General features: G+C 48.0%; 1 protein-coding gene across 1 annotated transcript in view; it reads right to left on the bottom strand.

Moving 5' to 3' along the window:
- LOC147676766 (palmitoyltransferase ZDHHC1-like) overlaps window positions 1-13,571 on the bottom strand; it is a 452,133-nt gene that overhangs the window by 87,506 nt on the left and 351,056 nt on the right. Inside the window, exon 6 of the mRNA XM_086945205.1 lies at window positions 281-386. Coding sequence (XP_086801331.1) covers window positions 281-386 — 106 coding nt within the window. The remainder of the gene's footprint in view (window positions 1-280; window positions 387-13,571) is intronic.

Here is a 13,571-nt window from a genome sequence, read left to right as displayed (position 1 = left end):
TGTAAATACCAACCAATTGTAAAGTATGAAAATATTCTATATACTATGAGTCTACTATTGCCAAAATGGAATGATCCCACATCCTCACTCTGTCCATCTTTTCCTGATTTTAGGTAGAGCACACCATGTCCATGATAATTCTCCCCCAAAATAAATGTTCTCTTTTAAAGTTCGAGTTAGGTCTAACAAAAAAAACTACTCCAACACCATGATTACACACATAAATATGGAGCATTCTGATGCTGAAAAAACTATGATGATGTTGTTGGCCACTACTTACCAGGAGAGGGTGAGGGGATGATGCCCACATTACAGTCCTTGGACCGATCGTTGATCACTTCTTCTGGAACCTTAAACACTTTTTTCTTTTTTTTCTTTCTCTTCTTCTGGGTGGATACAAGGAAGGAAGGAAGGAAGGAAGGAAGGAAAGCTTTATTTGATTGCCATGTAAACAATCAAAAGTACACCAACGTTTGTTAATATCTCTTTGCCCTTTATCATTGTAACTGACAATTTCTGAGATTTAAAATCGGGGAGTTTCTCATCAATACCATGTTTTGATTTCAACATATTTTTACTATATATGCACGAATATCTTGTGGGACACTGTTACAAGAAGGCCTTAAATCAAGTATTTAGACTGGCTTGAGTGAGCTAATGACAAGAAAAGTACATTACTTAAAAACTTGTTTAATTCGGAATGTATAGATTTTTATTCATGACAAGCAAATGGGGAGGTTGTTTAAGGGAAAGAGGGCGAAAGTGAGACAGATCAGTTTATATAGTTATTTAATGACTAGGCATATTAGATGTGGTCTGTTGTTTGAGTGAGAAAGTGTAGTTATTACTACAGTCTTGTTTTCGAAGGCATTGGAGCAAGACTTAGTCTCGTTAGACACTGTGCCTTCATCAGTGGTCAGATCTCCTCTACCAAGACTTATTCAATACTATTTGGTGACCAAAACATTTGGGACAGGAGCAGATCGTAAGTTCCTCAATGTTTTAGAAAAAAGAAAGAATTCAGTGCAGTAATTTGGCATACTTGATAAGAGCGAGCTTGAAAAGAGGGCTGATCAGGGAGCCTGAGAAAGTCTGACATTGCAGAAAGGTAGCCCTTAATAGTGCCCAGAGCAGAGCCCTGCCGGGCCAGAAGGAACTAAAGGACCTCTGAAAGAGGAACAGAATAGGGATCCGCAGCCTTTGCTGTGCACCATGCCACAAATTTGTTCCACCGGCATGCATATACCGATTTAGTGGAGGGACGCCTGGCTGCCAGAATTACATCACAGACTTCAGGAGGCAAGGCAATCTGAATCAACTGCTGCTGCTCAATCTCTACGCATGTAGGTGAAAACTGGACAGGTTTGGGTGGAGGACAGTCCCCTGCTGCTGCGACAGACGATCCTTCCGAAGAGGCAGTCAGTTCGGGGTATCCATGCTCATACTGAGTAGCTCAGGATACCAAACTCTTTGAGCCCAGTCCGGACCCACAAGAATGACTTGGGCCAGGTCGTCCCTGATCTTCTTCAGTACTCTGGGCAGAAGTGATATAGGCGGAAAGGCGTACAATAGACCGCAGCTCCACTCGAGATGGAAAGTGTCGCCGAGGAAATGCCGCCTTGGAAATTCCAAAGCGCAGAACAGCTGACATTGCGCTTTCTCTTCGGTGGCAAATAGATCTAACCAAGGCTCTCCCCACTGTCAAAAAAGACCTTGTACCACCTCCAAGTGAAGACGCCATTCGTGATCCATCAGGCACCAGCGGCTGAGTTTGTCCGCCCTAGCATTCAAAGAACCTGCCAGGTGTTGAACTGTCAACGAAATGCCTTGACGTTCCAGCCATGTCCAGAGGCCGCCTGACATGGGGTCCACGACCCCACCCCACCCTGTTTGTTGCAATACCACAAGGCGGTGGTGTGGTCTGTGAACACCTGCACCACTTTCTCCTTGACAGAGGGAAGGAATGTCTTCAGTGCAAGAAGGATCGCCCGAAGTTCCAAAAGGTTGATATGGAGCCGGGACTCGGCTGGAGACCAGAGGCCTCTGATCTCTGCCTCTCCCACGTGGCCGCCCCATCCCAGGAGGGATGCATCCATCACAACTGTGTGCTCCAGTTGGGGAAGGGAGAGGGATCCGCCGCTGACCCAATGCTGATTTGTGAGCCACCACTGCAATTGTTGAGCAGTGCCCTCCGAGATCTGGAAGTAGTTGGACAGGTTCATCTGATGCTGAGCCCACTGGAACTTCAGGTCCCACTGCAGACCCCGCATACGCCATCAGGCATAGTTGGTGAGCAGGATGCAGGAGGCCATGAGGTTCAGCAGCATCAAGTCATCCTGACTGAAACCCAGGACAAGGGCTGAAAGATCAGAATCATAGCCCAAATGACCCGGACTCGCTGTCTGGGAAAATAAACCCCAAACTGCGCCGTGTCCAGTACCGCCCCAATGAAAAGAAGCTTCTGGGAAGGTATCAGGTGCGACTTCGGCACGTTGATGGTGCGCATACCACCCTGTTCCAACCACATATGGCGATTGAAAGTGATGTTGCTGATGCAACTCCCTTGCATGTGTCTCTTTATCACCCCTATAGGAGACACGCAGATGAAATAAACAAAGTTGAAACCCTACGTTGGGCCTGGGAGGGCTTGTGGAAGAGGACAGGTGTTCCACTGCTATAAGCACCCTCCACGCCGCTTGCGTTCCATCCACACTTCCCCTTCCTACATGATACAGGCGCCATTGCACGTGTTCGTCAAATGGGTATTTCCACGCTGAGTGACCTCTAGCCACAAGATATGTTTTTAGACCCACCAACAGGTCAGGATGGTGCACAGGCGCAGATCCTTGACTTACTCTTATATTACCAACTTCGTGCCACCTGCAAAACAATGCATCTTACCTTTCCGACTCCTCCAGCCGTCATGAAACCATTCGTACAACTATTGATCACGCCAACCTCTCTTAAACTGGTGACCAGGCGCTATACTCTCACGCAAACCACTATTCCATGTGCTACCCCAAAGGCCCTAGAACAGTGGAGAAATGAGCTGATAGATTTACCAACAGACGAAAAATGGGCGTTTTGTTGCTCGCAATTAAGTTATTTATCCCCCCAACTACAAGCTGAGACTTATACATCTCAAATTTTTGCACCGTTACTACTGCATTCCCTTACAGCTATACAAGTTGAAACTACGACCAGACTTGTGATGCTGGATGTGCAAACGCGAAGCTGCCACCTTCCTACACATTGCATGGGACTGCCAAGTTGTATCTAGTTTCTGGGGGGAGGTATATGAGGCCATATGAGCAATCACAGGCCTGCCACTGGTATGCTCCCCATTAGTTGCACTGTTGGGCTATGTGGAGAAGACTCCACCTAAGTCACGCCGACTCACAGCGATGCTGCCATTACTCGCAAATCCTAGGATGGCCGTGCACCGGGGAGCCCCTAGACACCCCGAGTTCCTGAGTGGATTTGTGACGTGGCTTACTGCCAAGAGCAACTTGCGGCCTTTTGGGACCTCATGCCAATGGCATCTTGCCCAAGGGATATTTGGGAACCCTTCACGACTTGGCTTAGAGAGAGAGATGTGAACCTCATCGATGATACTGAGACACTATTAGATGCAGCCCCGGTGTGTAACGACCCAACAGCCGCCTTGGCGTCTAACATCCAGTATGCACTATCCTTCCAGTTAATACAATGACCCCTCCTACATAGGGCTATTTGGGTGTAAGCAGCTGCTCCCTCTCTTACTTACTCAGTCGCTCCAGCACCCCCCCACCCCAAGACTTGCCCTGCTTATACATGTAGGCCCCAAGCCAAAATGCAAATTAATTTGTTGATTGTTTAATGTATGTGGAGCTGTAGTTAATCCTAAAATATATGCCTTTGTGTCGCTATCCTATTGTACTACGTGTTATTGTAATAACGTACTTGCATGTTGCCTATTCTGTGATTATTGTGCATTGCGTACGATTAATCTGCAGTGTTATATATCTGTCTGAATAAAACTCAATAAATAAAATAAAAAATGTAAACTATATGAGCTCATCCATAAGCTTATGGCTGACGTGAAATCATTAAACTGCTTAATGATAGCCGAGGATTGATTCTTGACTGCTACAACAATTTGAGTGTCATCAGCGTAAGATGTTATGGCAAAGCAGAATGATTTTATGATTGAGGCCAGGGCAGCGATGTAAACATTAAAAAGAGTGTGACTAATAGAAGAGCCCTGAGGCACTCTGCAAGGGAGCTGTAAAGAATTACATTGGAATGGGTCCATCCCCACGAATGGTGATCCACATTCTAAATAAGATTTTAGCAAGTGAAGTGCTGAACCTTGCACCTCCATCCCTGCTAACCTATCCACCAAAAGTGGTGGTGCACAGTATCGAAGACCACCGATAGGTCAAACAAAATGATGGCCCTTCCACCATTATCTTGAACTACCTTGATTTACTCTGCTGATCCGATCAGGGCAGACTCCGTACTGTGCTTAGTTATAAAGCCATGTTGTGTTTCATCTAGGCAGCTATGTAGAGTAATATAATCCATCAGTTGTTTATTCATGGGCTTCTCTAGGAGTTTAGCAGGAAAATGTAGATGTGATATAGGGCAATAGCTGTTAACGCACAAGTTACTTACTTGTGTAACGATATATCTGTAAGAGACATTAGATAGTGATAGATTCCTTACCTTAGAATATCCCCAGGCGTCAGACTGGATTCGGAAAGTTTTCGTCATCAGTACCTCTGGCGTCGGAAGGTGGCGCAGTGCGGCTCTGCATCCTTCACTGGCATTGTAGGCGCCAAGATGACGTCACGGAAACTACTTAGGCGTCACCCATGTGCGCTGAAGTCAGTCCTGTACACGTCTTTCCACACCAGGAACGCAGAGCCATGCAAGAAATCGACAACTGGTGCCATTAAAACTAGGGCCCTGAAAGGGATAACTTTAACCCTAGAAATCAGTTCGCAGAACAGGGAGGATGTGTGGGGCGGTAAGGAATCTATCACTAACTAATGTCTCTTCCAAATATATTGTTACAGAAGTAAGTAACTTGTGCATCTGAATGAGACACATTAGTGATAGATTCCTTACCTTACAATAGATACCCCAGCAATACCAACCCCGGTGGTGGGTCTGCGAACAAGATCACACCAGAAAGTCATGGAGAAGAGAACGACCAAAGAAGCCGTCTCTCCGGACTGGACTGCCAAGGCAATAATGCTTGTTAAACGTGTGCAACGAGGCCCACTTAGCTGCCTGACAGATGTCCTGCAAGGGAACACCGCGTCCCAAAGCATAGTGGCTGCGGTTGCCCGGGTAGAATGCCTTCTTAGCCAATGAGTTACATGCTTTGATGCACAGAACGACCCACAGAGAGATGGTCCGTTTGTGCATGGCTCAACCTTTTTTGGCGCCCACGTAGCCAACAAAAAGTTGGTCCTCCACCCAGATAGAATGAGAGTGCACGTTTTGGGCCCAGACGGTGGAGCCTCTCTTCCTCTTTTGAAGGATGACGAGGCGGAAAGAAGGTGGGCAAAGTGATGGTCTGCCCGATGTGGAAGGGCGTGACGACCTTTGGCAAGAAAGAAGGACGAGTCCTTAAAACCACTTTGTCTGGATGAACAGAGAGACAGGGAGGTTTAGAAGAAAGAGCCTGAAGCTCACTCACTCTTCTGGCAGAGGTGATAGCTACCAGGAAAGTCGTGTTTAGAGTGAGAAGACGTAACGGACAGTTATGAAGTGGCTCAAACGGAGTGCACATCAGATAGGTCAAGACAAGATTTAAGTCCCATTGAGGCAGTATGAAAGGCACGGGAGAAAACGTGTGTAGGATGCCTTTCAGGAAGCGATTCACAACCGGGGACTTAAAAAGAGAAGGCTGATCTGGAAGCCGTAGAAAGGCGGAAATGGCCGAGAGATAACCGTTGATAGTGCCCCGAGCTGAGCCCTGCTGGACCAAAGAGAGAAGGTACAGAAGGACCTCGGAAAGAGGGGCAGGAAGGGGATCCACAGCCTTTGCTGTGCACCATGTCATAAATATGTCCCACCTGCAGGCGTATGCCGGCTTAGTGGAGGGACGCCTGGCTGCCAGAATAATATCACAGACTTCAGAAGAAAGGTCAAAAGCTATCAACTGTTGCTGCTCAATCTCCACGCATGGAGGTGGAGGCTGGGCAGGTTCGGGTGGAGGCAGTCAGATCGGGGGATTGATCGCCATGCTGAGTAGCTCAGGATACCAGTATCTTCATGCCCGATCCGGAGCCACAAGGATGACTTGGGCCTAGTCGCACCACATCTTCTTCAGCACTCCGGGCAGAAGTGGTATATGCGTAAAGGCGTACAACAGACCTCAGCTCCACTCAGTACAAAAAGCGTCGCCAAGCGACTGCCGCCTTGGAAATTCCAACGTGCAGAACTGATGATATTGCATGTTCTCTTTGGTGGCGAATAGATCGAACCAAGGCTCTCCCCACTGCAGAAAGAGGCCTTGTGCCACGTCCGAGTTCAGACGCCATTAGTGATCCATCATAAACCGGAGGCTGAGTTTGTCCGCCCTGGCGGTCAGAGAACCTGCCAGGTGTTGAACCACCAAGGTAATGCGTTGATGTTCCAGCCATGTCCAGAGGCGGAGAGCCTCCTGACAGAGTCCACGACCCTACCCTGCCCTGTTTGTTGCAGTACCACATGGCGGTGGTGTTATCCGTGAACACCTGCACTACACTTCCCTGAACAGAGGGAAGGAATGCTTTCAGTGCAAGTTGGATCGCCTGAAGCTCCAAAAGGTTGATATGGAGCAGGGACTCCGCCGGAGACCAGAGGCCTCTGATCTCCGCCTCTCCTATGTGGCCGCCCCATCCCAGGAGGGACGCATCCATCACCACTGAGTGCTCCGGTTGGGTAAAGGAGAGGGATCTGCCATTGACCCAATCACGATTCGTGAGCCACCACTGCAATTGTCGTGCAGTGCCCTCCGAGATCTGGATGTGATCGGACAGGTTGCCCTGATACTGTGCCCACTGGAACTTCAGGTCCCCTGCAGAGCCCACATATGCCATCTGGCATGTTGCACTAGCAGGATGCAAAAGTCCATTAGGCCCAGGAGCCGAGGGTCATCCTGAATGAAACTCGGGATAGAGGCTGAAAGATCGAGATCATAGCCTGAATATACCGGACTCGCTGCTCACGAGGATAAACCTAAAACTGCGTCGGATCCAGAACCGCTCTGATGAAGGGGAGCTTCTGAGAGGGTCTCAGGTGCGACTTTGGCATATTGATAGAGAACCCCAGCAAATGCAGGAGGTTGGCCGCAGTCTGGAGGTGGGAGACGACTGCCTGGGGTGAGCCCGCCTTCAACAACCAGTCGGCGAGATAGGGGAAGACTGGAACCCCTGATCTGCGCAGATGACCTGCAACCACCTCCATCACTTTCGTAAACACCCAAGAGGCACTGGTAAGGCCGAAGGGGAGCATGGCAAACTGAAAGTGCTCTAGGCCTACCGTGAACCACAGGTAACGCTAGTGGGCCTGCCGGACGGGGATACCATCCAGTCTCCAGGGTCGAGGGTAGCCAAGACCTGAGCCAGAGTCAACATATTGAACTTCTCCTTCTGGAGGAAGTGGTAGAAGTATGTGAGGTCCAAGATGGGACGCAGGCCCCCTTTCTCCTTCTTGGGGACCAGAAAGTAGTGGGAATAACAACCACATCCTACTCCCGGCCCAGCAACACGTTAGATGCCCCCCTTGGTCGAGAGGACCATGACTTCCTGCTGGAGAAGCGCAAAATTGTCCCCCGACATGCAGTGGAACGGAGGTGGCATAGCTGGAGGGGCAGTTTCGAAGCGGAGGGAGTAGCCACTTCGGACGATTTGCAGCACCCACCTGTCCGAGGTAACAGAACGCCATGTGGGGAAGGTGATGGCGAATCCTGTCGCCCACCAGCATGGGGTGTGCCCCAAAGCTCGGACTAGGCAGGCTTTGAGGCGGATGCTGCGGGAGAGGAGGTGGACTGACCCGCACACTGTCCCACCGCGTCAGGAACCACGCAAACGGCTGCGCTGAGGTTGGTTCTGCGCAGGCTTCTGGCTGAACGAACATGTCGGTGTGCCCCTTCCGTGGCCAAGACAGGAACGAAAAGCAGATGTGGCCGGGCACGTGGTGGAGAGACCTAAGACTTGGCCGTAGCCCGGGAGTCCTTAAAACACTCCAGCGCACTATCTGCCTTATCGCCATGCAGGCGAGTACCATCAAAGGGCATGTCCATAAGAGAACTTTGCACATCCCCTGGAAAAACAGTGGACCGCAACCAGGCGTGGCGACGGAGGGCCACTGTTGTGGAAATCGCCCTACCCAGTGAGTCTGCGCTGTCCAGTCCACACCTGATGGCGAACTTTGCTGCATCTTTCCCCTCAGCAACAGCTTGGGAAAGCACTGTCCGAAACTCCTCCGGACACTGAGGCAGCACCTGCGCAACCGTGCCCCACACAGAGTGGGAATAGCGGGCCAAGAGGCATGTGGTGTTCACCGACCACAGCCCTAAGCTGGCAGATGTTTCTTGCCTAACTGTTCCAGCTTCTTGCATTCCTTATCCGGCGGAGCGGTAGGGAATGCGCTTTGGGAAATGGAGGCATGGATGACCAGGCTCTCCGGGGTTTGGTGGGCGGAAAGAAAAGCAGGCTCACCCGGGCCTGGGCGATGGGGCCGGGCCACATTCTCATCTACGGGAAACCCCGTGGCCCGTCTTGACCAGGTTCCCATCAAGACGTCAGTTAATGCCTCATTGAACAGAAGCAGAGGCTCCAAAGAGCTTGTCGCCGGCTGAAGTACTTCAGTGAGGAGATTAGTCTTGAGGGTCACGGTAGGGAGGTCAAGGGTCTCAGCTGCTCTATGGAACACCACAGTGTATTTAGCGCCCTCATCCATAGCCACAACAGGAGGAACAAGAAAACCAGGGTCAGAGGAGAGGTCAAGGTTACCGGCATCCTCTAGCTCTTCCGTCAATTCCTGTTCTGACTCGCACTGCCGTGCAAGAGAGTCCTCAGACCCCTCCCAGTCGTCCCTTCCTCCACTGCCCGTGGAACAAGCTGCAGTGGTGGGGGAGGGACAGGGGAATACAAATAGTCTAACAACGCCGGTCCGGCTCCGTGTCCCAATTAGGGTCCCAACCAGGAGCAAAATTGTCTGGGAACCGAGGCAAGGGTGGTGGTGGAACGAACGGAACCCACTGCGGCGCCGGGGACGCCGGAGGTCCCTGCGTCCCCGGAGCCGCCGACAGCAAGGGAGGGCCCTGAACTGGGACCACGGAGCCCGAGGCCTGAAGAGGCTGTCCATGGCTGCAAGAAAATTTTGCACCTGGGCAGGAGTCGCCGACGGACCTGGATAAGGTGGGTAGGCCTTGGGACTCGCAGGCTTTACAGAAGCCGCAGGTGTGGCACCACCGGCCCTCTTGTTCGCGTCCGGAGACCGACCGGGGGATGTCAGAGAGCAGAAATGCTTCTTCGACTTCTTCTTATGACGTCTCTTACCTGATTCAGAGTGTAAAGACTTCTACCTCGGGGAGCGATGATGATGGCTCTGCGAGCGGTTCCTTGAGCGACCCCTGGACCTCGAACAATGCGGAGACGAATGCTGAGCCTCCAGCAGCTTACGGGACCGCTCCCCCAAGGCCTTTGGAGCCATGCCCAGACAGTCGGAACATGACCGGAAGTCATGGTCGCGCTCCAGACAGTAGAGACAGACGCCATGGGGCTCAGCCACTGATATCGTGCGGTGACAGGCCCCGTAGGATTTAAACTCAGGCATCCCAACGTGGCACCAGGAGTAAAAAGACTCAAAAATGGAAGACAAAAAGTCTCAAAAGGCGAGTCAAAAAGTGACTAGGGTAGGTGCTCTCACCAGATCTACGCTTGCTGGCGTGGAAAAATGAAGAACTGACGTCAGTGCGTATGTGAGGCGCCTAAGTAGTTGCCGTGATGTCATCTCTGCACCTACGACTCCAGCGACGGACGCAGAGCTGCACAACACAACCTTCCGACGCGCAGGTGTACTGCTGACGAAAACTTTCCAGATCCAGTCTGACACCTGGGGATATTCTAAGGTAAGGAATCTATCACTAACGTGTCTCTTTCAGATATTTGTAGCATCTAAATTCGTTTTTTTTAGGCTAGGCAAAATTGATGCCCTTTTCCATAGATTAGGAAACACTCCTGTTCTGACAATTACATTAAACACTTTTTCCGGGTTGTCTGCTATAATATCTTGTCCCAATTTTACAACCTTCACTGCGCAAGGATCAATAGGTGAGTCTGATTTTAAGTTAGCAATAAGGTCCATCATTTGCGCCCTATCAAGGTCAGAACATTTCTCAAAACAAGGTTCCCCAGTAGGGCTATTTGCTACTAGTTCAGTATTAGAACTGAAAGAATTTGCCCTAACTCTACAGCTACCTACTTCATTAAAAATGCTTTCCACTTGACTAACGAAGTGCCTAGCAATCTCAACAAACAGGTCTTGAGTTGGCACCATTTCAGGAGTGGGTGGTGAGGTAAGCATTAGCACAGTGGTAAATAATTACTTAGAATAATCTTTTACTCTCTGGATTTTTTGTGAAAAATAGATATTTATTTAAATCCTAATCATTTCCTTATATTTACTCAAGCTATATTTGTATTTTTGCCCTTCAACTGGATCATAGGCTAATCGCCAAATACGTTCCTGTTCTTTACAGCTTAGTTTGCAGTCCTTCAGTCTGGCAGAGTACCAAGAGGCTGAGGGGCGGCTGCGCTTCGAATGAATAGAAATGGAGGGAGGTAAATGTGTACAATTTTTTCCCCAACCAAAGGTTGGAAAAACAGGCATTTACATCTGCATCCTCCCCAGTTGGGGGCTTGCTAGGTTCTTTTGAAATGTCAGTTGATTAACTCTATTCCTGGCTCTCCCAGCTCTACATCTGGCTATACAGCCGATTTGGGGGTTGGGTTCTAATGTTCCAACATTAAACATAATAGCCAAATGGTCTGACCAGACGAGTGGCAAGGTATCTTTAACTAAGATTAAAGGGTTGTTTGAAAAAATCCCATTGAGCATATGTCCCGCCCAATGGATAGGTCCCTTCACCCATTGTGGGAGCCCGAAACACTCCATAAGATCCTGGAGGTTGGCTGTATCCGCCTCCAAAACGGCTTCTAAATGAAAATGAAAGTCACCTAACACTATTAGGTTGGAGGCGACTAGCCGGTCTTCTAAAAGGTCTTGGAGATTATCTACGAAGGAACGTCTCGGGCCAGGCGGCCGATAAACTATGATGCCCTTAAAATTTTGTTGGGCATTTAATTGAAATAGGGCTTCACACACAGGCAAGGCTGAGGTGGAAAAATTAGCTGCAGAGGATTCTCAACTATCATATCAAGTGTAAACATCCCATAACCTGGCTACGTTGCTTCCGCCAGGCTCGGACCAGAGACCATACCAGTCCATGACTCTGTAATAAAAATTAGATTGTATCCTAGATTTTAATATACAGTGTTTGAGCTTTGCAGGGTACAATTGCGTCCATATAAGATTCCAAGGAAGGGACATTTTTGTTGGACAAGAATGCATTCATGTTTCTGCCTATTTGGAAACTATAATGATAGGAATTGATCTTAAAATTCCAAAAGGCCTCTTTTATAATAGCGTTGGTCATTTTGTCAATGGATGTGGGGTTGCTCCAACAATTTCCCACGTCTATGGTGCTAAAGTGCGATTTGATATGCTGGAGCCAAGGAACTGAGCATCCCTTTACAGAATTCATGATTTCAACTAAAGCAGCCCTATAGTGTGATAACTCAGTAGTGGTCCACAATATAACCCAGGAGATAAGGGGTTTCAAAATGGCTAGATCGTTAACCCTTTTCAGGCCTTTATCAATAAATTGTAGAATTAGAGGGGTGGTTTGAGGCATGATAAACAAAGATCTAACAAAGCTGTTTTCCTAGGAGGTCAACCCAGCGATGTTCCCTAGTCTCCCAATTTTGTCCTGTATAAAACCACAGTTTGTTTCTTCATGCAGTAAACCTCAATGACCGGGGAGACCGATTTGAGGGTAGTGGCTTTATCTCTCTTAGTAATCACAAAAGCTCTTTGTAAAAGGATCAATTCGCTTTTCTGTATAAGTGATCTGGATGTAATAGATCTGTCTATTCTGACACCCAGATAATCAAAATTATCTGCTTATTGCAGAGTCAGCCCCTTCATCAAAAACCTTCCTCTAAATGGTATGTGAGGATTAAACACCATAGACGTGGTTATTAATAAATTTAATTCCAGACCTCGAAGATCACAGAAATCAGCAAAATTATTGCTCAATCCAGTCGAAGTAAGTGAAACCAAAAGAGCATTGTCGGTGAAACAAAGCAGGAACGGGAGTGCCACCCAATTTAGGGTAGTCATAAGTAGAGTTACTTAGATCTTCTATGAAATGGTTTAAAGGTAAAACAGGGTTTTTTTTTTTTTTTAATCACAGCCTATTTTCACTTGAGGAGAACAAGCTACATTAACAAATAAAAGTTTGCTTTATTTAGAACGGATCATAGACACATTGGTCTGCTGACCCAGCAGGCCACCATCATTGTGATGGCAACGAATCACAATCGTTGGCAATATGCGACTTACTTAATAAATATTTCTCAGGCAGGTCAGATTTCCCACACTACGATTTGGATTTTTAAGAACCTACCTATTAGTACATAGTTCAGTTTTTAAAAGTCTTAACTAGTCACAAAAACACATTGCAACTTGTAACCAATACTTGCAGCTTGTAAATAGTTCAGTTCATAGAGTCTTTATTTCGATTTTAAAACCATAAAAGACATTTACAAACAATACAAAGTAGGTCCAATCAAAATACATTAATATAAATAACTACAACATACACAAAGTTTTCTTAAGATGAGTATTAAACCACAATCCAAGACTTTCAATTAGAACAGTAATTGTTATGCTGGAAATAAATGAAAAATAAAAATGGAAAGACACACGCCATCTAAACTTTATACAATGGAAGGAGTGTAGACAATTCATGCTACCCCGTAGCTAGAAACACTTTAGACAAACCAGGTCAGTGAACCCTGAGTTTGTTAGCCCGAATCCTCCATGCCCACCCTGGGAATTTGGCAATGACATTAACAATGGTACCCTGAGGACATGTCTGTAAAACCCTCAAGGCTTCAATGGCAATCCTTGTGCCAAGGATTAGACAAATAGGTTTAAGCCACTTCCTCCTCAGTAGGCTGTAGGCGGGGCAAACAAATAGCATATGGGAAAAGATTCTGGGTGTGACAGACACAACAGGCATAGGTCTGTCGTGGGCCTATGCCATCTACTGGAGAAGGCTTTTATAAGCAGAGAGCCTACCCTAAACTGATGATAGAGCTTCCTATCCAAAGGTTTTGAAATAGGACCCCAGTAGGGATAAAACACCGGTTCGTGCTTTATTGATAGGAAGTCTCTGGATAGGGAAGGCCCAGTTATAGAAGAAACACGTTTCATCTTCATAACATCCATATAGGCGGCCT

The sequence above is a fragment of the Lissotriton vulgaris genome, chromosome 12, assembly GCF_964263255.1.
Source record: "Lissotriton vulgaris chromosome 12, aLisVul1.2, whole genome shotgun sequence".
NCBI lineage: Eukaryota > Metazoa > Chordata > Amphibia > Caudata > Salamandridae > Lissotriton > Lissotriton vulgaris.
This window is presented reverse-complemented; position numbering and strand designations above follow the sequence as displayed.